General features: G+C 45.1%; 1 protein-coding gene across 1 annotated transcript in view; it reads right to left on the bottom strand.

The window, feature by feature from the left end:
- The window catches only part of ak9 (adenylate kinase 9), a 370,082-nt gene that overhangs the window by 258,223 nt on the left and 88,614 nt on the right, over positions 1–23,245 (bottom strand). The window contains exon 14 of the mRNA XM_078213534.1: positions 16,170–16,314. Within this exon, the coding sequence (XP_078069660.1) occupies positions 16,170–16,314 (145 nt within the window). The remainder of the gene's footprint in view (positions 1–16,169; positions 16,315–23,245) is intronic.

Below are 23,245 nucleotides of genomic sequence, written 5' to 3'. Positions count from 1 at the left end.
CCAGTGTGTCCGCCTCCACCACCTTGCCCGGCAGCGCATTCCAGGCCCCCACCACCCTCTGTGTAAAATACGTCCTTCTGATATCCGTGTTAAACCTCCCCCCCTTCACCTTGAACCTATGACCCCTCGTGAACGTCACCACCGACCTGGGAAAAAGCTTCCCACTGTTCACCCTATCTATGCCTTTCATAATTTTATACACCTCTATTAGGTCACCCCTCATCCTCCGTCTTTCCAGTGAGAACAACCCCAGTTTACCCAATCTCTCCTCATAACTAAGCCCCTCCATACCAGGCAACATCCTGGTAAACCTCCTCTGTACTCTCTCTAAAACCTCCATGTCCTTCTGGTAGTGTGGCGACCAGAACTGGACGCAGTATTCCAAATGCAGCCGAACCAATGTTCTATACAACTGCAACATCAGACCCCAACTTTTATACTCTATGCCCCATCTTATAAAGGCAAGCATGCCATATGCCTTATTCACTACCTTCTCCACCTGCGACGTCACCTTCAAGGATCTGTGGACTTGCACACCCAGGTCCCTCTGCGTATCTACACGCTTTATGGTTCTGCCATTTATCGTATAGCTCCCCCGTACGTTAGTTCTGCCAAAATGCATCACTTCGCATTTATCTGGATTGAACTCCATCTGCCATTTCTTTGCCCAAATTTCCAGCCTATCTATATCCTTCTGTAGCCTCTGACAATGTTCCTCACTATCTGCAAGTCCAGCCATTTTCGTGTCGTCCGCAAACTTACTGATCACCCCAGTTACACCTTCCAGATCATTTATATAAATCACAAACAGCAGAGATCCCAATACAGAGCCCTGCGGAACACCACTAGTCACAGGCATCCAGCCGGAAAAAGACCCTTCCACTACCACTCTCTGTCTTCTGTGACCAAGCCAGTTCTCCCCCCATCTAGCCACCTCCCCCTTTATCCCATGAGATCCAATCTTTTACACCAACCTACCATGAGGGACTTTGTCAAACGCTTTACTAAAGTCCATATAGACGACATCCACGGCCCTTCCCTCATCAACCATTCTAGTCACTTCTTCAAAAAACTCCACCAGGTTAGTGAGGCATGACCTCCCTCTCACAAAACCATGCTGACTATCGTTAATGAGTTTATTCCTTTCTAAATGCGCATACATCCTATCTCTAAGAATCCTCTCCAACAACTTCCCTACCATGGACGTCAAGCTCACCGGCCTATAATTTCCCGGGTTATCCTTCCTACCCTTCTTAAATAGTGGGACCACATTAGCTGTCCTCCAATCCTCTGGGACCTCACCTGTGTCCAGTGATGAGACAAAGATTTGCGTCAGAGGCCCAGCGATTTCATCTCTCGTCTTCCTGAGCAGCCTTGGATAGATTCCATCAGGCCCTAGGGATTTGTCAGTCTTTATATTCCCTAAAAAACCTAACACTTCCTCCCTTGTAATGGAGATTTTCTCTAAGTCGCACAGGATCAGAGGTGAACTGGCAAGATGGATACAGAACTGGCTCCGTCATAAGATCATAAGACATAGGAGCAGAATTAGGCCACTCGGCCCATCGAGTCTGCTCTGCCATTCAATCATGGCTGATATTTTTCTCATCCCCATTCTCCTGCCTTTTCCCCATAACCCCTGATCCCCTTATTAATCAAGAACCTATCTATCTCTGTCTTAAAGATACTCAATGACCTGGCCTCCACAGCTTTCTGCGGCAAAGAGTTCCACAGATTCACCGCTCTCTGGCTGAAGAAATTCCTCCTCATCTCTGCTTTAAAGGATCGTCCTTTTCGTCTGAGGTTCTGCCCTCTGGTTCTAGTTTTTCCTACTAGTGGAAACATCCTCTCCACGTCCACTCTATCTAGGCCTCGCAGTATCCTGTAAGTTTCAATAAGATCCCCCCTCATCCTTCTAAACTCCAATGAGTACAGACCCAGAGTCCTTAACCTTTCCTCATACGACAAGCTCTTCATCCCAGGAATCATCTTGTGAACTTCCTCTGGACTCTTTCCAAGGCCAGCACATCCTTCCTTAGGTACGGGGCACAAAACTGCTCACAATACTCCAAATGGGGTCTGACAAGAGCCTTATACAGCTTCAGAAGTACATCCCTGCTCTTGCATTCTAGCCCTCTCGACATGAATGCTTACATTGCATTTGCCTTCCTAACTGTCGACTGAACCTGCACATCAACCTTAAGAAAATCTTGAACAATGATTCCCAAGTCTCTTTGTGCTTCTGATTTCCTAAGCATTTTTCCATTTAGAAAATAGTCTATGCGTCCATTCCTCCTTCCAAAGTGCATAACCTCACACTTTTCCACATTGTATTCCATCTGCCACTTCTTTGCCCACTCTCTTAGCTTGTCCAAGTCCTTTTGCAGCCCCCCTTGCTTCCTCAATATTACCTGTCCTTCCACATATTTTTGTATCATCTGCAAACTTAGCAACAGTGCCTTCAGTTCCTTCTTCCAAATGGTTAATGTATATTGTGAAAAGTTGTGATCCCAGCACCGACTCCTGAAAAAGACCTCTTTATCCCTACTCTCTTGCCTTCTGCCAGTCAGCCAATCCTCTATCTATGCCAGGATCTTACCCTTAACACCATGGGCTCTTAACTTATTGAACAGTCTCCTATGCGGCACTTCTGGAAATCTAAATAAAGCGCGTCCACTGGTTCTCCTTTATCTAACTTCCTTGTTACCTCCTCAAAGAACTCTAACAGATTTGTCAGACATGACTTCTCCTTGACAAAGCTGAACTGACTCAGTCCTATTTTATCATGCATTTCCAAGTACTCTGTGATCTCATCTTTAATAGTGGATTGCCAATGACTGAAGTCAGGCTAATCAGCCTATAATTTCCTATAATTCCCTTCTTAAACACTTTCCAGTCCTCTGGGACCTTCCCTGCCTCCAGTGATTTCACAAAGATCACCAACAATGCCTCCATAATTTCCTCAGCTATCTCTTTTAGAACTGTGGGGTGTAGTCCATCTGGTCCAGGTGATTTATCCACCTTCAGACCTTTCAGTTTCCCCAGAACCTTCTCCTTAGTGATGGCCACTACACTCACCTGTGCCCCCTGTCTCTCCTGGAGCTCTGGCATCCCACTGGTGTCTTCCACCATGTAGACTGATGCAAGTAACTATTCAATTCCTCTGCCATTGCTTTGTCTCCTATTATTACTTCTCCAGCCTCATTTTCCAGTGGTCCAATGGCTACTTTTGTCTCCCTCTTACCTTTTATATATTGAAAAAAACTCTTCCTATCTTCCTTTATATTACTAGCCAGCTAACACTCATATTTCATCTTCTCCCCCCCTTATTGCTTTTTTAGTTTCCTCTGCTTGCTTTTAAAGGGTTCCCAATCCTTTGGCTTCTCACTAATCCTCGCCCCTTTATATGCTTTTTCTTTTGCTTTTATGCTGTTCTTGACTTCTCTCATCAGCCATGGATGCCTTGTCCTCCCCTTAGCATGTTTCCTCCGCCTTGGGATGAATTTCTATTGTGCCTCCCAACTAAGAACATAAGAACATAAGAAATAGGAGCAGGAGTAGGCCATCTAGCCCCTCGAGCCTGCCCTGCCATTCAATAAGATCATGGCTGATCTGAAGTGGATCAGTTCCACTTACCCGCCTGATCCCTATAACCCCTAATTCCCTTACCGATCAGGAATCCATCTATCCGTGATTTAAACATATTCAACGAGGTAGCCTCCACCACTTCAGTGGGCAGAGAATTCCAGAGAGTCACCACCCTCTGAGAGGAGAAGTTCCTCCTCAACTCTGTCCTAAACTGACTCCCCTTTATTTTGAGGCTGTGCCCTCTAGTTCTAGTTTCCTTTCTAAGTGGAAAGAATCTCTCCACCTCTACCCTATCCAGTCCCTTCATTATCTTATAGGTCTCTATAAGATCTCCCCTCAGCCTTCTAAATTCCAATGAATACAAACCCAATCTGCTCAGTCTCTCCTCATAATCAACACCCCTCATCTCTGGTATCAACCTGGTGAACCTTCTCTGCACTCCCTCCAAGGCCAATATATCCTTCCGCAAATAAGGGGACCAATACTGCACACAGTATTCCAGCTGCGGCCTCACCAATGCCCTGTACAGATGCAGCAAGACATCTCTGCTTTTATATTCTATTCCCCTTGCGATATAGGCCAACATCCCATTTGCCTTCTTGATCACCTGTTGCACCTGCAGACTGGGTTTTTGCGTCTCATGCACAAGGACCCCCAGGTCCCTCTGCACAGCAGCACGTTGTAACTAACCTCCAAAAACTCATGCCATTGCTGTTCCACTGTCTTCACTGCTAGGCTTCCTTTCCAATCAACCCTGGCCAGCTCCTCCCTCATGTCTTTGTAGTTACCTTTATTTAATTGTAATACCATTACATCTGATTCCAGCTTCTCCTCTCAAACTGCAGGATAAATTCTATCATATTGTGGGCACTGCTGCCTAAGGGTTCCTTCACCTTAAGTTCCCTAATCAAGTCTGCCTCATTACACATCACCAAATCCAGAGCCTAGTAAGCTCTGTCACAAGCTGCTCCAAAAAACCATCTCTTACACATTCCACAAATTCATTTTCTTGGGATCCACTACCTATCTGATTTTCCCAGTCCACCTGCATACCTGTAGTGGCCATCACTAAGGAGAAGGTTCTGGGGAAACTGAAAGGTCTGAAGGTGGATAAATCACCTGGACCAGATGGACTACCTGCATTTTTTATATGCCTTTTCTATCTTCTGATTTATTTTCTGCTCCACGTTCTGACTACTGCTAGGGGGCCTGTACATAACTCCCATCAGGGTCTTTTTACCTTTGCCATTTCTCAACTCTACTCACAGAGATTCTATGCCTTCTGATCCTATATCACTTTTTACTATTGATTTAACTTCATTCCTTCCTAACAATGCAACCCCGTCCCCTTTGCCCAACTGCCTGTCCTTTTGATAGGATACATATCCTTGGATATTTCGATCCCAGCCTGATCCCGTTGCAGCCACGTTTCTGTGATGCCCACAACATTGCACCGGCCAATTTCAATGTGCGCAAACAAGCTCATTTACCTTGTTCCGTATACTGCGCGCATTTAGGTACAACACCCTCAGTCCTGCATTGACCACCTCCCTTCTCATACTTGTCACCTTTTTTGCTCTGCCTGAGGTTAGATTCCTGCCACCTTCTATTTCTCTGTTCTATTACATAGTCAGGAAACTTTACTAACCTCTCCTGAGACCTCGGCTCCTTTAACCTGCACTTCTACCCTCTCCTTTAACTTTGATTTTTGAATTCTCCATACAACTGAACCCCCTTCACACCCCCCACTATTTAGTTTAAAGCCCTGTCTATACGATTCACCAGGACTCTGGTCCCAGCATGATTCAGAATAAAAGATCGTCCCATCGGAACAGGTCCCCTCTTTCCCAATACTGGTGCCAATGTCCCATTCCTATTCCTCCCACACCAATCTTTGAGTCATGCATTTACCTCCTTAATCTTATTGACCTTGTGCCAATTCGCTCTTGACTCAGGTAGTAATCCAGAGATTATTACCTTTTTGGTTCTGCTTTTTAATTTAGCTCCTCGCTGTTCATACTCCCTCAGCAGAACCTTTGTTCCTGTTCTATCTATGTTGTTGGTACCTACGTGGACCACGAGAACGGGATCTTTACCCTCCCACTCCAAGTTCCTCTGCAGCCCAGATGAGATATCCTGAACCCGAGCACCAGGCAGGCAACACAACCTTCAGGATTCTTGATCCTGGTCACAGAGAAGAGTGTCAATGCCCCTAACTATACTATCCCCAATTGCAACTACATTTCTTTTTTCTCTCCCTACTTGAATGGCTCCATGTGCGACGGTGCTGTGATCAGTTTGCTCATCCTCCCTGCAGTACCTGTTCCCGTCCACACAGGGAGCAAGAATCTCGAACCTGTTGGACAAGTTCAGGGACTGAGGCTCTTCCAACCCTACCTCCTGGATCCCTCTACCTGCCTCACTCACAGCCACAGCCTCCTATCCCTGACCACTGGCCGAATTCAAGGTATTTAATCTAAGGGGTGTGACTGCCTTCTGGAACACAGTGACCAGGTATCTCTCCCCCTCCCTGATGTGTTGCAGTGTCTGAAACTCAGAATCCAGCTCATCTACTCTGAGCCGGAGTTCCTCAAGCAACCAACACTTACTACAGACGTGCTCACTGGGAACCACAATGGAATCCACCAGCTCCCACATCATGCATGAACAACACATCACCTGAAATTCCATCTCTATTTTATTTAATTAGTTTTTAATTTGGTTTTTAATTTTTTTTATTTAAACATAGAAGACAGAGGGTAGCAGTGGAAGGGTGCATTTCTGAATGGAGGGCTGTGACTAGTGGCGTTCCTCAGGGATCAGTGCTGGGACTTTTGCTGTTTGTAAGGCCAAAATACCATTTGTGTTCTTTATCGCCTGCTGCACCTGCATGCTTATCTTCAGTGACTGGTGCACAAGGACGCTCAGATTCCACTGCACACTCCCCTCTCCCAAATTACAGCCATTCAGGTAGTGATCTGCCTTTTTATTTTTGCTTCCAAAGTGAATAACCTCACATTTATCTAAATTATACTGCATCTGCCATTGATTTGTCCACTCACCCAACCTATCCAGATCATTCTGAAGGATTTCTTCAACCTCGTCACAGTTCACCCTCCCACCCAACTTGGTATCATCTGCAAACTTTGAGATATTACATTTTGTTCCCTCATCCAAATCATTAATATATATTGTGAATAGTTGGGGTCCCAGCACCGATCCACTAGTTACTGCCTGCCAATTTGAAAAGCACCCATTAATTCATTGGCCGGGGCATTGAGGCTAAAAATTGGCAAGTCATGCGCAGCTTTATAGAACCTTAGTTAGGCCGCACCTGGAATATAGTATTCAATTCTGTTCGCTACGCTACCAGAAGGATGTGGAATCTTTGGAGAGGGTACAGAAAAGATTTACCAGGATGTTGCCTGGCCTGGAGGGCATTAGCTATGAAGAGAGGCTGGAGAAACTTGGTTTGTTCTCACTGGAACGACGGAGGTTGAGGAGCGACCTGATAGAATTCTACAAGATTATGAGGGGCATGGACAGAGTGGATAGTCAGAAGCTTTTCCCCAAGGTGGAAGAGTCAATTACTAGGGGGCATAGGTTTAAGGTACGAGGGTAAGGTTTAAAGGAGATGTACGAGGCAGGTTTTTTACACAGAGGGTGGTGGGTGACTGGAACTTGTTGCCAGGGGAGGCAGTGGAAACAGATACGATAGTGACTTTTAAGGGGCGTCTTGACAAATACATGAATAGGATGGAGATAAAGGGATATGGTCCCGGAAGGGTAGAGGGTTTTAGTTCAGATGGGCAGCATGGTCAGTGCAGGCTTGGAGGCTGAAGGGCCTGTTCCAGTGCTGTAATTTTCTTTGTTCTTTGTTCTTTGAAAAACACTCGGCATTCCTCTAGTCCTAGCCTTTTGTGCATTCCAAATTTCTTTGCCTCACCAATGTCCAGGCTCAAAGCAAGAATTTCTTTCCGGTACCTCACTGCGTCTCTACTCTCCCTCCTCCTTCAAGGCGTTTGTTAAGATTCACCTCCTTTGACTGAGCTTTTGGTCAGTTGATAAGAACTTAAAAAAAATAGGAGTAGGCCATTCAGTCCTTCAAGCACACTCTGCTAATCAACAAGATCATGGCCAATCTTCTACTTTAACACCATTTCTCTGCACTATTCCCGTATCCCTTGATGCTTTTATTATGTGGAAAACTCAGTCTTGAACATAGAATCCCTACAATGCAGAAGGAGGCCATTCAGACACCAAGCCTGTATCGACAACAATCCCATCCAAGGCCTATCCCTGTAACCCCATGCATTTACCCTGCTAATCCCCCTGACACTAAGGGCCAATTTAGCACAGCCAATCCACCTACCCTGCACATCTTTGTAATGCGGGAGGAAACCAGAGCACCCGGAGGAAACCCACACAGGCATGGGGAGATCATACAAACTTCACAAGTCAGCCGAGGCCAGAATTGAACCCAGGTCCCTGGCGTTGTGAGGCAGCAGTGCTAACCACTGTACCACTGTGCCGCCCTATATTCAATGGTTTGGATTTTCTACTCCCATTCTCCTTGGGCGGGTTTCACGAAAATGGAGAATATTGCAAGAAGACCTTAGACTCGTTTCACATCGGCAGAAATGGAGGACAAGATTGTCCCCTCCCCCATCAGTTTCCTACCATTCAATGTCAGAAACCTCATTAAAATACATCAGCATATCATTATCAGGCCCATACACAGGAATCCTACTCCCATGTCAAATAAGGCACCCACAGCAGCGTGATGTCAGAAATGTGCGATGTACGACTGGTTTAAAAAGGAGTGCACCTAGCAAAAGCTCCAAAGGGAGCTCAGAGGTGAGTGCACTCAAGCTGGCACAGTGGTCGTGAAGTGACTCTGTGTCTTCATTGGGACAAGGGGAATAGGAGGGTGAGTTGGGGAGCAGTAGGGTGGGGAACAGGATGTTCACAGGCAAGTCTGAACAGCAGCATATTCTAGACTGCCTTCTGGTGCCAGGCCATGGGCTTCTTGGAAGGGCGGTGCAGAGGGAAGGGAAAGGAAGCCTGGGGCATGGTCTTCAGCATGCACTGAAGGTTCCACACAATCATGGTGGAGGTGTGGTTTCTGGAGCAGGGATGGCTGATGGAAAAACATATCAATGATCAGTATTTCGTTGCAGCTGAGATCATTCAGCTTGAGCTCAAATGATATACCTGGAGTCAGACTAGTCATCCAATTGTGCCAGCTCAAGTGCGAGAGTGCCATTGATTGCTGCTCAGCATTCAAACCTTGGAGCATGGACTTCCAAATTCAATGACTGCCATGTTTTGGCTGTACCATTGCCCGACTGGGCAAGCAATGATATCACTTTAGAAAAGTAGTTGTGAGTTTTAACAAAAAGAAAAAGTTGTGTTTTACATACATAGGTTCAAACAAATAACAACAAATTTATTGAAGAGATGTTCTGTGCACTGAACAAAATACAAACTGAGAGTAAACTGCAGATTCTGCAACACCCTAATGACATCACCATCAAATCATGTGATTAGCTCTTAAAGCAACCTGCAACCCTTTTAAATGAGTCACACACCCCATGGGCCAAGCTGAGCACAAGGGTTTTGAATGAAGCTTGGGACAATGCCTGCACCTAAGATGAGAGCTCAGGATATGTAGAGTGGCCAAAGCTGTTGCCACTCACTCATTTAGTGATAGGGTGTGGGTGGTTTGGGGTCTTCTCCAACCAGCAAGCAAACAAAGGACTATGCATCAATGTTATGGTCAGGAAATGAGTAATGGCTTTGAGAGGCAGCTGTAGACAATGAATGGACAAAGATTAGTCCTTACCAGACAAATAGTAATCATCAAGTCTCTCTCCTTGATACTGCAATGTGGAGACCATTAGGAATATGGAGCCTGGTGATCTTGCTCTCATTCTTCTCACCCATATGCAGGAGAGAAACAGATGTTAATGGTACCACTTGTTTCGCAGGAGCAGTCTGTCAAGAGGAAGGGGTAGCAGGGCCTGTTCTACATGCAGAGGATGAACCCCAAAGTGCCATCGTTTATCGGCACCTCACTCGACCCAGTGTCTATAGACGCCGGCTGACATAACCTGCAGATATCTACGAACCAGTGTCGCTGAAGACTATACAGGTCCAGGAAACAGGTTGGTCAAATCTGTCACCTGCTGCAGGATTTGGTGGCACAGGGACTTTGAGGTCATCTACTGCCAGTGTCAGTGAAAGTGACTGCAGTGCTCAATTTTTAGGCCAGTGGTTCCTTCCAGGTCTCCACGCTGACCTCTGTGGGATTTTGCAAGCCTTCGCACACAAGTACATCCAGGAGATGACAGACACAATCTTCACGAGGTCACACAACTTTGTCCATTTTAACCCGGATCAGTCAAGCAAGAAAGCAAGAGCAATTGTTTTGCGCAGATTCCTGAATTCCCACAGGTGCAGAATGCCATTGACTGCACGTGGCACTCAGAGCTCTATGGCATCAAGTTGTCATAAATGTGAACCACAAAGGCTTCCGCTCACTGAATGTTCAGCTGGTCTGCGACCACACCAAATGCACCCTGCAGGTGTGTGCTCAATTTCCAGGGAATGTGTATGACTCTTATGTTCTCATCCACTCTCAGATCCCTGACAACTTTCAGGGTCTACAGAGGCTGCAATGTTGGCTCCTCAGGGACAATGGCTACCCACAGAGGACGTGGCTGATGACACCTGAGCGGAAGCTCCAGGGTGCAGTAGAGACAAAATACAATGAGGTTCATGCTGCGACTTGCACTTTGATTGTGCAGACCATAGAGATGCTGAAGATGAGGCTCTGTGAGCAGGCACTCACGTTTGACTGATGGCAGTGCACATAGCCTCTGTGATAAATCTCCTGTCATGGTGACACAGCAGATGTCCATAGTTCCAACATTCCAGGAGGTTGATAATAGGGGCAATAGGGGCAGGCCATAGATCCTCACAGAGCTTATGTGAATGTCTGACTCCTGCCTGGCTGATGACAGCTTGCTTTTTCTCAATGACCAGAGTCATATAACAACAATGCAATGGGAAAACCTTAATCTCTCCTGATTCAATGGCATCCTTCACGAGTTGATTAAGGAGCACAGTGTCACCAGTGGCAGAAGCTAATGGGATGGGGGTCAACTGCCTTTCAGAGGTGCAGAGAGTACACAGGGAGAGTGACTGAACTCAGTGATGCCAGCCCAGTACACTGCAGCAGACATTTTAATTCCCATCACAATGCAGGCATGACTGATGTGTGGGGTGGGGCGAGCTCACTGGAGTGAGCTCACTGGAATGAGCTCACAAGCCCCACCGCCCTGTGGCATTGACACTGGTGGATGCCAGCAAGTGTGCAGCAGTGCAGGACAGAGGTCTTGGACCAAGGTCTCTACAGCGGCTGTCACCACACCAGTGTTGACCTCAGTGCAATGGCCTGTCAGCACAATCCCTTCAGACTGAAGATGGACAAACTCTTCCATGGAGCCTTACAATCTGAGGAGTTCAGGAGGCATCACTTCCTGATTTTCCCTCCCTTGCCTTTGGTACTCCATCAACTGAGAAATGACCAAATCCAGAGGCTCATCATCTGACTGGGACTCAGCAGATTCCTGGTCTCCAGCAATCCTTCAAGTGCCAGCACCCTTCGATGCTCCTTCCTCCTCCTGCTGTGGATCAGGCATTGTGTTGTGCCCACCAGATTATGACCCTGAGGCCGATTTAGAACTAGGTCCCACCAAAGTGTGTGTCTGTCTCCGTAATGGTGGAGGGTGTGGATGAGCGCTGTGACAGGTCCTTTAAGTCAGGGTCTATGAATTGCATAGATTCCTCTGTGCTACTGTCAGAATTGGAGTGAAGGACTTGACTTGGTGACCCAATTGATTGCTTCCCAGCTGTGTCTGCGAAAGAAAAGAGACGTAAATAATGCATGGCAGGAACCTGAGGTACAGGAGACACGAGCCACAGCACTGTGGTCTGATAGATGATGCAGTGCTGGATTCTCACTTGGTTGAGCTCCATCGACCATCAGCACAGGAATGGCCCATGTCCCCTTTGGCTAGCTGGACTGCTCTCTCAAAGTCCATGAGGACCTTGAGTTCTTGCATCCTACCTTCCGTTAGAGATTTTTCCCCCTTGTTATGGGCCAGCTTCTCCTGCATGAAGACAGATGGAGAGAATGTAAGTAGGATGTGTACCAGGGCAAATGATGATAAAGCCTGACATGTGTGGATGATGAGTAGGACCAGGGGATGATGAGGGCATGAACTGCAGGGGATATGAAGATTTGTGTGGGAGAGTTAATGACGGTGTCTCTTGATCTGGCATTGATTTAGAACCCCATAGATGTGTGATGGATCTGTGAGCATGTGAGCTGTGAGTGATGAGAAGAGTGATTTACCATGGCAGAATGGAGGAGATCATTCATCTTTTTGCACCACGGGTGGCTGTCCTCTTCTGCAGGGCATTGGCACTGATGGCCGTTGCCACGGCCTGCCATACTGGACTGATCACCTTGGATGCAGATCTTAGCCCACAGTGTGGGTAAAGTACATTGCAGCGGGCCTCCACTGCGTCCAGTAGGCACTCGAGGGAGGCATCTGTAAATTTGAATGTTGTATGTTTCCTAGGTTTCACAGCCATGGCTTCCCAGTGGCTTCCTCAGTCTTGAAGTGTGCTAGCTGTGTGCAGGGGCAGCCTTTAAATATGGCACCGGGATCACTGGAGTGCTGAGGTGATGGCGGGGTGGATGAATTATACAGTAAATGGCAGAACCCTTAAGAGTATTGATCGGCAAAGGGATCTGGATGAACAGGTACACAGGTCACTGAAAGTGGCAATGCAGGTGGAGAAGGTAGTCAAGAAGGCATATGGCATGCTTGCCTTCATCGGTTGGGGCATTGAATTTACAAATTGGCAAGTCATGCTGCAGCTTTATAGAACCTTAGTTAGGTTGCACTTGGAATATAGTGTTCAATTCTGGTCACCACACTACCAGAAGGATGTGGAGGCTTTGGAGAGGGTACAAAGATTTACCAGGTTGTTGCCTGGTATGGAGGGCATCAGCTATGAGGAGAGGTTGGAGAAACTTGGTTTGTTCTCACTGGAATGACAGAGATTGAGGGGTGACCTGATATAAGTCCACAAGATTATGAGAGGCATGGACAGAGTGGATAGTCAGAAGCTTTTTCCCAGGGTGGAAGAGTTTAAGGTGCGAGGGGCACAGGTTTAAGGTGCGAGGGGCAAGATTTAAAGAAGATGTACGAGGCAGATTTTTTACACAGAGAGTAGTGGGTGCTTGGAACTCGTTGCCGGAGAAGGTAGTGGAAGCAGATACGATAGTGACTTTTAAGGGCGTCTTGACAAATACATGAATAGATGGTAATAGAGGGATATGGTCCCCGGAAGGGTAGGGGGTTTTACTTAAGTCGGGCAGCTTGGAGGGCCGAAGGGCCTGTTCCTGTGCTGTAATTTTCTTTGTTAGAACATAAGAAATAGGAGCAGGAGTAGGCCATCTAGCCCCTCAAGCCTGCTCCGCCATTCAATAAGATCATGGCTGATCTGATAGTGGGTTCAGTTCCACTTACCCACCCGCTCCCCATAACCCTTAATTCCCTTAATGGTTAAAAATCTATCTATCTGTGACTTAAACACATTTAACGAGGTAGCCTCTACTGCTTCATTGGGCAGAGAATTCCAAAGATTCACTACCCTCTGGGAGAAGAAGTTCCTCCTCAACTCTGTTCTAAATTGACTCCCCCGTATTTTGAGGCTATGCCCCCTAGTTCTTGTTTCCATTGTAAGTGGAAATAACCTCGCTGCTTCTACCCTGTCTAGCCCCTTCATTATCTTATATGTCTCTATAAGATCTCCCCTCAACCTTCTAAACTCCAATGAGTACAGGCCCAGTCTACTCAATCTCTCCTCATAAGCTAACCCCCTCACCTCCGGAATCAACCTGGTGAATCTTCTCTGTACCCCCTCCAAAGCTAATATATCCTTTCTTAAATAAGGGGACCAAAATTGTACACAGTACTCTAGGTGCGGCCTCACCAGTACCCTGTACAGTTGCAGCATGACCTCCCTGCTTTTATACTCCATCCCTCTCACGATAAAGGCCAACATTCCATTCCTTCTTGATTACCTGCTGCACCTGCAAACTGAGTTTTTGTGATTCATGCACGAGGACCCCCAGGTCCCTCTGCACAGTAGCATATTGTAATTTTTCACCGTTTAAATAATAGTCCATTTTACTATTATTCCTTCCAAAATGGATAACCTCACACTTACCAACATTATACTCCATCTGCCAGATCCTTGCCCACTCACTTAGCCTATCCAAATCTCTCTGCAGACTCTCTGTGTCCTCCACCCAATTTGCTTTCTCACTCATCTTTGTGTCATCCGCAAACTTTGTTACCCTACACTCGGTCCCTTCCTCCAGATTGTCTATGTATATGGTAAATAGTTGAGGTCCCAGCACCGATCCCTGCGGCATGCCACTAGTCACTGATTGCCAACCGGAAAAGCACCCATTTATTCCGACTCTCTGCTTTCTGTTAGATAGCCAAACCTCAATCCACACTAACACTTTTCCCCCAACTCTGTGTACCTTTATCTTATGCAGCAACCTTTTGTGAGGCACCTTATTGAATGCCTTCTGGAAATCTAAATACACCACATCCACCGGTTCCCCTCTGTCAACCGCACTCGTTATATCCTCAAACAATTCCAGTAAATTAGTCAAACATGACTTTCCCTTCATGAATCCATGCTGCATCTGCTTGATTGAACCATTCTTTTCCAGGTTTTTCTTCCTTCATGATAGATTCCAGCATTTTCCCAAATACGGATGTTACATTGTTCTTTGTCCTTTGAATCAGAGGCTGCCCACTAGCGATACAGCATGGAACCTTTCCTAAGTGCTGCACAACACAGCGGAAAAAACTGCCATTGCCATTGGCTCAAGAATGTTTTCCCCACCTGAAATCAGACTTTGCCAATTTTAGTGATGATTCCATCCTATGATTGACTGAACCAGCCCTCTGGGGCAGAGAATTCCAAAGGTTTCCAAATCCTCTTGGTGAAGAAATTCCTCCTCATCTCTGTCCTAAATGGCATTATTCTGAGACTGTTCTAGACCCTCCAGCCAGAGTAAACATCCTTCCTGCTTCTATCCTGTTGAACCCTGTAAGAATTTTGCTTGAATGAGATCAGCTCTCATTCTTCTAAACATTCGAGAATAAAGGCCCAGTGTATTTAATCATTCCTCGTGGGACCATCCGTCCATTCCCGCAATTAATTTGGTGAACCTTCAATGTAATGAATATCTTCCCTTAGGTAAGATAGCCTCGCGTAGCCTCAAACCTTCTCATGTGGTTCTTCAAATTGTGTCTAATAATCTTCCATGGAGGATCTTGAGAAGTTTGACAGTGTTAAAAGAGCTATATAAATTCAAGTTGTTATTATTCATAACCTTAACATTCTTTAAACTTTCAACAGATTTTTACCATGTTCTATTTCAAAGTAATCAGCACTATCATCTCTTGTGCTGCAAGCCTGTTTTACATATACATATTGACTTCAACCCATATCGTTTTGAACAATTTTCTCTATATCACTCTGCCAATTTTCATAGAAAGTACATGCAAGTTACAGGGTGGGGGTCCAGAAGTAAAGGGTGAACCTTAAAATTCAAACGAGGCCATTCCAAGGTGATGCCAGATACTGCTATATCACACAAAGTGTAGTGGAATTCTGGAGCACTGCCCCCAAAATTGTTGAGGCTAGGCCAATTGAAAATTTCAAAAATTAGATTTTCTTTTTGTTAGACAAGGGAATTAGAGGTTACAGAGCCAAAGGGAAGATAAGGAGTCAAGATACAGATTGCCCTTGACCTATTTAAATGGTGAAATAGGCAAAAAGGTTTGAACAGCTTATTCATGCCTGGTCTTATGTTTCTATTTTTTACCACTTCCTTCACTATCTGAAGTAATCCCACAAAGATGCAAGAATTTCACAAGGAACATTTAAAAATGTACAGAAATTGTTTCATTGGCTTCCTTGATGGCACAATTAGGTGATTCAGCCAACCAAGCCAATAAGGCAGAAATATTTCAGATTTAATCCCTGCTCACCATTGAGTTCATTCACCCCAAAATTAATACTAATAGAGCCAAAATTAACCTCATATTCCCTGGGTAAGAGAGATTCTGATTTCTTTCTCCTGACCTGTCCAATGATATCTGCAGGACATGCTTGTGCCTGGAATCAGTGGAGAGTGTATCAGGCTGTGATGTTCCTGAATCAAACTGTGATCTAACACACATTGTCATGATCAACGCATGAATAATGTTCGAGCTGGAAGAACTATTAGGGATTAATTGGTATTCACAGAATCAATAACATAAAAGGTGGGAAAGGGAAATAAGAGAAAGCAACAAAAACAATTATTACTGTATTGAGCTCAAAAACCGAAGAAGTTGTGTGTGGAAATTAAAAGACAGAATAACTGAATCATGATATTACACTTAAAACTAAATTAGAAAAAAATAGGTTACCTTGAGCTTCCTCTAACATAGTTTTTTCCAGGTTCTTTCTAACGAGAAGCAATGCTGGTCCCAAGGCTTCTGCTCGAGCTTGTTCGATATTGTCAAACTTCATTTTCTGTCGCAGTGGCTCCAGAAGCTGGAACATGTCCAGAATCTGAAATAACGTTTGATGCCAGTTATAATTTGAATGCTGAGACAGATTTCTAAGCTTTTGCAGTGGAAACTGGGTTATTGTGTGTTCAGGAACTTGTCAATTTTTACAGATAATGGAAGACCTATAGGAATAAGAGTTTCCAGCACTTATTTCCTCAGATCCTTTTGCTGGTAAGATCGACTCGTGCTAGAACAGCTCAATATAGTTCCTCATAGTTCCTCCATACATTCAGCCATAACTCCATGTACATGCCATAAACACAACAGAACTGATTAAAAATCCCTCCCCAATGCCAACTAGGAGTCCGCAGTAAAAGTTGCATTACAGTGGGTTCCATCCAGCAATTCTAATAGCATCCTCCATAGTGCTGACCCCAGTGGAGTTTTCTCAGGAGGCTAAGGAAATTTGGCATGTCCTCTACGATTCCCACCAAATTTTACAGGTCCATCACACAAACCAGCCTCCCATCCATTTACACTTCTCGCTACCTCAGAAAAGCAGCCAGCATAATCAAGGACCCCGCGCACCCTGGACATACTCTCTTCCACCATCTTCTGTCGGGAAAAAGGTACAAAGTCTGAGGTCACGTACCAACCAACTCAAGAACAGCTTCTTCCCTGCTGTCATCAGACTTTGGAATGGACCTATCTTGCATTTTCCTTTTCAGGCTGGCAACCGGTGATTGTGATGCTCCATAGCGGTGAGTGTTGGGGCCACAACTTTTCACTATATACATTAATGATCTGGAAGATGGAACTGAGGGCATGGTTGCTAAATTTGTGGATGATACAAAGATATGTAGAGGGACAGGTGGTGTTGAGGAAGTGAGGAGGCTGAGAATGATTTGGACAGACTAGAAGAGGGGGCAAAGAAGTGGCAGATGGAATACAATGCGAGGTTATGCACTTTGGTAGGAAGAATAGAGGCATAGACTATTTTCTAAATGGGGAAAGGTTTCGGAAATCTGATGCACAAAGGGACTTGGGAGTCCTGTTCAGGGCTCTCTTCAAGTTAACATGCAGGTTCAGTTGGCAGTTAGGAAGGCAAATTCAATGTTGACATTCAATTCTAGAGGGCTAGAATACAAGAGCAGGGATGTACTGCTGAGGTTGTATAAGGCTTTGGTCAGACCCCATTTGGAATATTGTGAGCAGTTTTGGGCCCCATACTTAAGGAAGGATGTGCTGGCCTTGGAGGGGGCCCAGAGGAAGTTCACAAGAATGATCCCAGGAATTAAGGGTTTGTCATATGAGGAGCGGTTGAGGAGTCTGGGTCTATAATCGATGGAATTTGGAAGGATGAGGGGGGATCTAATTGAAACTTACAGAATACTGAGAGGCCTAGATAGAGTGGATGTGGAGAGGATCTTTCCACTAGTGGGAGAGGCTAGAACTCAAGGGCACAACCTCAGAGTGAAGGGACGCTCTTTTAAAACTGAGATGAGGAGGAATTGCTTCAGCCAGAGGGTGGTGAATCTATGGAACTCACTGCCATAGAGGGCTTTGGAGGCCAGGTCATTGACTGTCTTTAAGACAGAGATAGGTTCTTGATCAATAAGGGGGTCAAGGGTTACGGGGAGAAGACAGGAAAATGGGGATGAGAATCACATCAGCCATGACTGAATGGTGGAGTAGACTCGATGGGCCGAATGGCCTAATTCTGCCCCTATATCTTATGGTCTTATGATATTAAGCTGAACTTTCTCTACAACCTAGCTATGACTGTAACGTCACATTTTGCGCTCTCTCCTTTCTTTCTCTATGTCCAGTATGCTTTGTATACTTTTGTGTATACTAATACATAATATTAGTGTACATAATGACACTAAAAAATCAAATCAAATCAAATTGATACAAGATCAGCCTGTTGAAATGCCCTCCCCATTGACTTGGGACATGTTTAAACAAGCAAGATCAATTTATTGCCGGGGTATTGGAGGTGAGTTTCATTTATTATGACTGGTGAGAGGCAGAGTGATCAGCAGTGGCTAGTAAATTAGGAACTTACAAATAATTCTAATACTGCATGTTCACAGAGATTTCTTTTGTTGAGGTACCTTGAAAAAAATGAACTTACCTCCTTTGGTATGAACCGCCTTTCATACAGCACCAAGATAGGAAATTAAGTGGGTAATGTCACGAATATTGTTGGGACATCACTTTTGCGCTGTGTGGCGGTGTATAACAATCAAGTAGAACATAAAACCTTGTTGAATATTTCTAATGTCCCACTCTCCTTCCCAACTGTCATAAAGAGGACCTCTTAGGATTCCTTCAAGCATCTTCCAAATGATGGATGTCAAGCTTCATTACTTGTAATTCCCTAACTCTGATGTACTTTTTTTTGAAAATAGGATTTTCATGCTCACTGACACTATGCCTAAATCCACTGAAGTATTAAAGATATGGACAAGGGGCTTACAGAATCCCTGTCCAATCGTTTTACTCATTCTTAGAGCCCTATTGATCTTGTGCTTTCCTAATCTATCCATGCTGACACACTACTGTATCTATTTTAATATTTATGATGCTCTTCAATTCAGCTGGAGCATAGGCATCATCAACCGGACTAAATAATGATATAAAATGGTTATTTGCGGCTCTGGAAAATAGCCTGAGAATCATTTTGCATCTGTCCTAAATTGTCTTTCAGTGTCCTTATCTTTAATGATCTTCTGACAGAGCTGAAAAGGTTCTTACTATTATAACCACAGTTGTCCACAACCTTCTCTTCCAGATACATCCTAGCTACTATAATGATTAAAGTTACATATTGGAATATAAATATCATCTTTGGTCCCCACCACAGATTCCATTACTAGCCACCAACTCCAACCCTTTCCCTAGAAACTGTCTAGAATCTTAAGCAAACTATTTGCAACCTAGATGTCGCGGCACGGTGGCACAGTGGTTAGCACGGCTGCTTCACAGTGCCAAGGACCCAGGTTCGATTCCCGGCTGTCTGTGTGGAGTTTGCACATTCTCCCTGTGTCTGCGTGGGTTTCCTCCAGTTTCCTCCCACAATCTGAAAGATGTGTTGGTTAGGTCATTGACCTGAACAGGCGCCAGACTGTGGTGACTAGGGGAATTTCACAGTAACTTTGTTGCAGTGTTAATGTAAGCCTTACTTGGACTAATAAATAAACTTTATTTTATGTCACACAGAGATGACATTTAACCATATTAACCATATTTAACCTTGATTATGCTGGCTGCTTTTCCGAGGCAGCAGGAAGTGTAGACAGAGTCAATGGATGGGAGGCTGGTTTGCGTGATGAACTGGAGTACGTTCACAACCCTTTATAGTTTCTTGCGGCCTTGGTCAGAGCAGGAGCCATACCAAGCTGTGATCCACCAGAAAGAATTGCTTTCATTGGGTTTTCGTTAAAAATGGTAGTGGGCATGCTGAATATCATTAGCCTCCTGAGAAAGTAGAGACATTGGTGGGCTTTCTTAACTATAGCATCATTGTGGAGGTACCAGGACAGATTGTTAGTGACCTGAACACCTAAAAACTTGAAGCTCTCAACCAGGCAGAAAGGGAATGGATGATCACCAGACAGAGCAAGAGAGATAGGCAGGTAGTGCAGGAATCCCCTGTGGCCATTCCCCTGCAAAACAGATATACCATTTTGGATACAGTTGAGGGGAATGACCTTTCAGGAGAAAGCAGCAGCAGCCAAACTTGTTGCACCACAGTTGGTTCTGCTGCAGAGGGGAGGGGCAGAAAGTGTGCCAATACAATAGTTTCAGGGACTCAATTGTAAGGGGAATAGACAAGCGATTCTGTGGCCGCAAACAAGACAGAGGATGGTATGTTGCCTCCCTGGTTCTAGGGTCAAGGATGCCTCGGAGTGGGTACAGTACATTTGGGGGGGGGAGGGGGGGGAAGGGTGGTGAACAGCCAGTGGTTGTGGTACACATCGGTACAAATGACATAGGAAAAAAAGGGAATGAGGTCCTAAAAGCAGAATAGAGGGAGCTAGGAAGAAAGTGAAGAAATCGGACCTCAGAGGTGATGATCTCAGGATTACTACCAATGCCACATCCTCGTCAGAGTAGAAATGACAGGATATATCGGATGAATACGTGGCTGAAGAGATGGTGTCAGGGGGTTTCAGATTCCTGGGGCATTGGGACGAATTCTGGGGGAGGTGGGACCTGTACAAATTAGACTGGTTACACCTGGGCAGGACTGGGATGATGTACTACAGGGACTGTTGGCTAGAGCGGTTGGGGAGGGTTTAGACTAGTGTGCCGGGGGGTGGGAACCTATGTAAGGAGTCAAAGGAGGGAACAGGGACAAAAACAAAAGGTAGAAAAGAGAATAAGAAAAGTGATAGGCAGAGAAACCAAGGACAAAATTCAAACAGGGCTATAGAGAAAAATATTGGGAGCAAGGCAAACAATGTTAAAAAGGCAAGCTTAAAGGCTCAGTGCCTTAATGCGTGGAGCATTTGCAATAAAGTGGATGAACTAATCACGCAGATAGATGTAAATGGGTACGATATATTTGGGGTTACAGAAACATGGTTGCAGGGTGACCAAGAATGGGAACTGAATGGCCCAGGGTCTTCAGTATTTAGGAAGGTTAGGCATAAAGGGAAAGGTGGTGGAGTGGCACTGCTGGTTAAAGAGGAAATTAACACAATAGTGAGAAAGGATATTAGCTCTGACAATGTGGAGTCTGTATGAAACATAGAAACATAGAAAAACTACAGCACAATACAGGCCCTTCAGCCCACAAAGTTGTGCCGAACATGTCCCTACCTTAGCGATTACCAGGCTTACCTATGACCCTCTATCTTACTAAGTTCCATGTACTTATCTAAAAGTCTCTTAAAAGACCCTATCGAATCCACCTCCACCACCGTTGCTGGCAGCCCATTCTACGCACCCACCACCCTCTGAGTGAAAAACTTACCCCTGACATCTCCTCTGTACCTACTCCCCAGCACCTTAAACCTGTGTCCTCTTGTGGCAACCATTTCAGCCCTGGGAAAAAGCCTCTGACTGTCCACTCGATCAATACCTCTTAACATCTTATACACCTCTGTCAGGTCACCCCTCATCCTTCGTCTCTCCAAGGAGAAAAGGCCAAGCTCACTCAACCTATCCTCATAAGGCATGCTCCCCAACCCAGGCAACATCCTTGTAAATCTCCTCTGCACCCTTTCTATGGCTTCCACATCCTTCCTGTAATAAGGCGACCAGAACTGAGGACAGTACTCCAAGTGTGGTCTGACCAGGGTCTTACATAGCTGCAACATTATCTCACGACTCCTAAACTCAATTCCTCGATTGATGAAGGCCAGTACACCATACGCCTTCTTAACCACAGCCTCAACTTGCACAGCTGCTTTGAGCGAACTATGAACTTGGACCCCAAGATCCTTCTGATCTTCCACTCTGCCAAGAGTCCTACCATTAATATTATATTCCGCCATCCTATTTGACCTGCCAAAATGAACCACCTCACACTTATCTGGGTTGAACTCCATCTGCCACTTCTCCGCCCAGTCTTGCATCCTATCAATGTCTCGCTGCAACTTCTGACATCCCTCCACACTATCCACAACACCTCCAACCTTTGTGTCATCAGCAAACTTACCAACCCATCCCTCCACTTCCTCATCCAGGTCATTTATAAAAATCACAAAGAGTAAGGGTCCCAGAACAGATCCCTGGAGCACTCCACTGGTGACCGACCTCCATGCAGAATATGACCCATCTATAACCACTCTTTCCCTTCTGTGGGCAAGCCAGTTCTGGATCCACAAAGCAATGTCCCCTTGGATCCCATGCCCCCTCACTTTCTCAATAAGCCTTGCATGGGGCACCTTATCAAATGCCTTGCTGAAGTCCATATATACTACATCTACTGCTCTTCCTTCATCAATGTGTTTAGTCACATCCTCAAAAAAATTCAATCAGGCTCGTAAGGCATGATCTGCCTTTGACAAAGCCACGCTGACTATTCTTAATCATATTATACCTCTCCAAATGTTCATAAATCTTGTCTCTCAGGATCTTCTCTATCAACTTAACAACCACTGAGGTTAGACTCACTGGTCTATAATTTTCAGGGCTATCTCTACTCCCTTTCTTGAATAAAGGAACAACATCCGCAATCCTCCAATCCTCCGGAACCTCTCCCGTCTCCATTGATGATGCAAAGATCATCGCCAGAGGCTCAGCAATCTCCTCCCTCGCCTCCCACAGTAGTCTGGGGTACATCTCATCCAGTCCCGGCGACTTATCTAACTTGATGCTTTTCAAAAGCTCCAACACATCCTCTTTCTTAATATCTACATGCTCAAGCTTTTCAGTCCACTGCAAGTCTGCACTACAACCACCAAGATCCTTTTCCATAGTGAATACTGAAGTAAAGTATTCATTAAGTACCTCTGCTATTTCTTCCGGTTCCATACAAACTTTCCCACCGTCACACTTGATAGGTCCTATTCTTTCACGTCTTATCCTCTTGCTCTTCACATACTTGTAGAATGCCTTGGGGTTTTCCTTAATCCTGCCTGCCAAGGCCTTCTCATGACCCCTTCTGGCTCTCCTAATTTCCTTCTTAAGATCCTTCCTATTAGCTGTATACTCTTCAAGATCTCTAACATTACCTAGCTCCCTGAACCTTTTGTAAGCTTTTCTTTTCTTCTTGACTAGATTCATTACAACCTTTGTACACCACGGTTCCTGTAACCTACCATAACTTCCTGTCTCATTGGAACATTGCTATGCAGAACTCCAGACAAATATGAATAGAGTTGAGAAATACCAAGGGGCAAAAAATATTAGTGGGTGTCATATATAGACCCCAAACTGCCATGGTGATGTTAGGAATGGCGTTAAACACAAAATTAGAGATGCATATGATAAGGGAATATTGGTGATCAAGGGTGATTTTAATCTGTACATAGATT

This window comes from Mustelus asterias, chromosome 5 (genome assembly GCF_964213995.1).
Source record: "Mustelus asterias chromosome 5, sMusAst1.hap1.1, whole genome shotgun sequence".
NCBI classification, from domain to species: Eukaryota; Metazoa; Chordata; class Chondrichthyes; order Carcharhiniformes; family Triakidae; genus Mustelus; species Mustelus asterias.
This window is presented reverse-complemented; position numbering and strand designations above follow the sequence as displayed.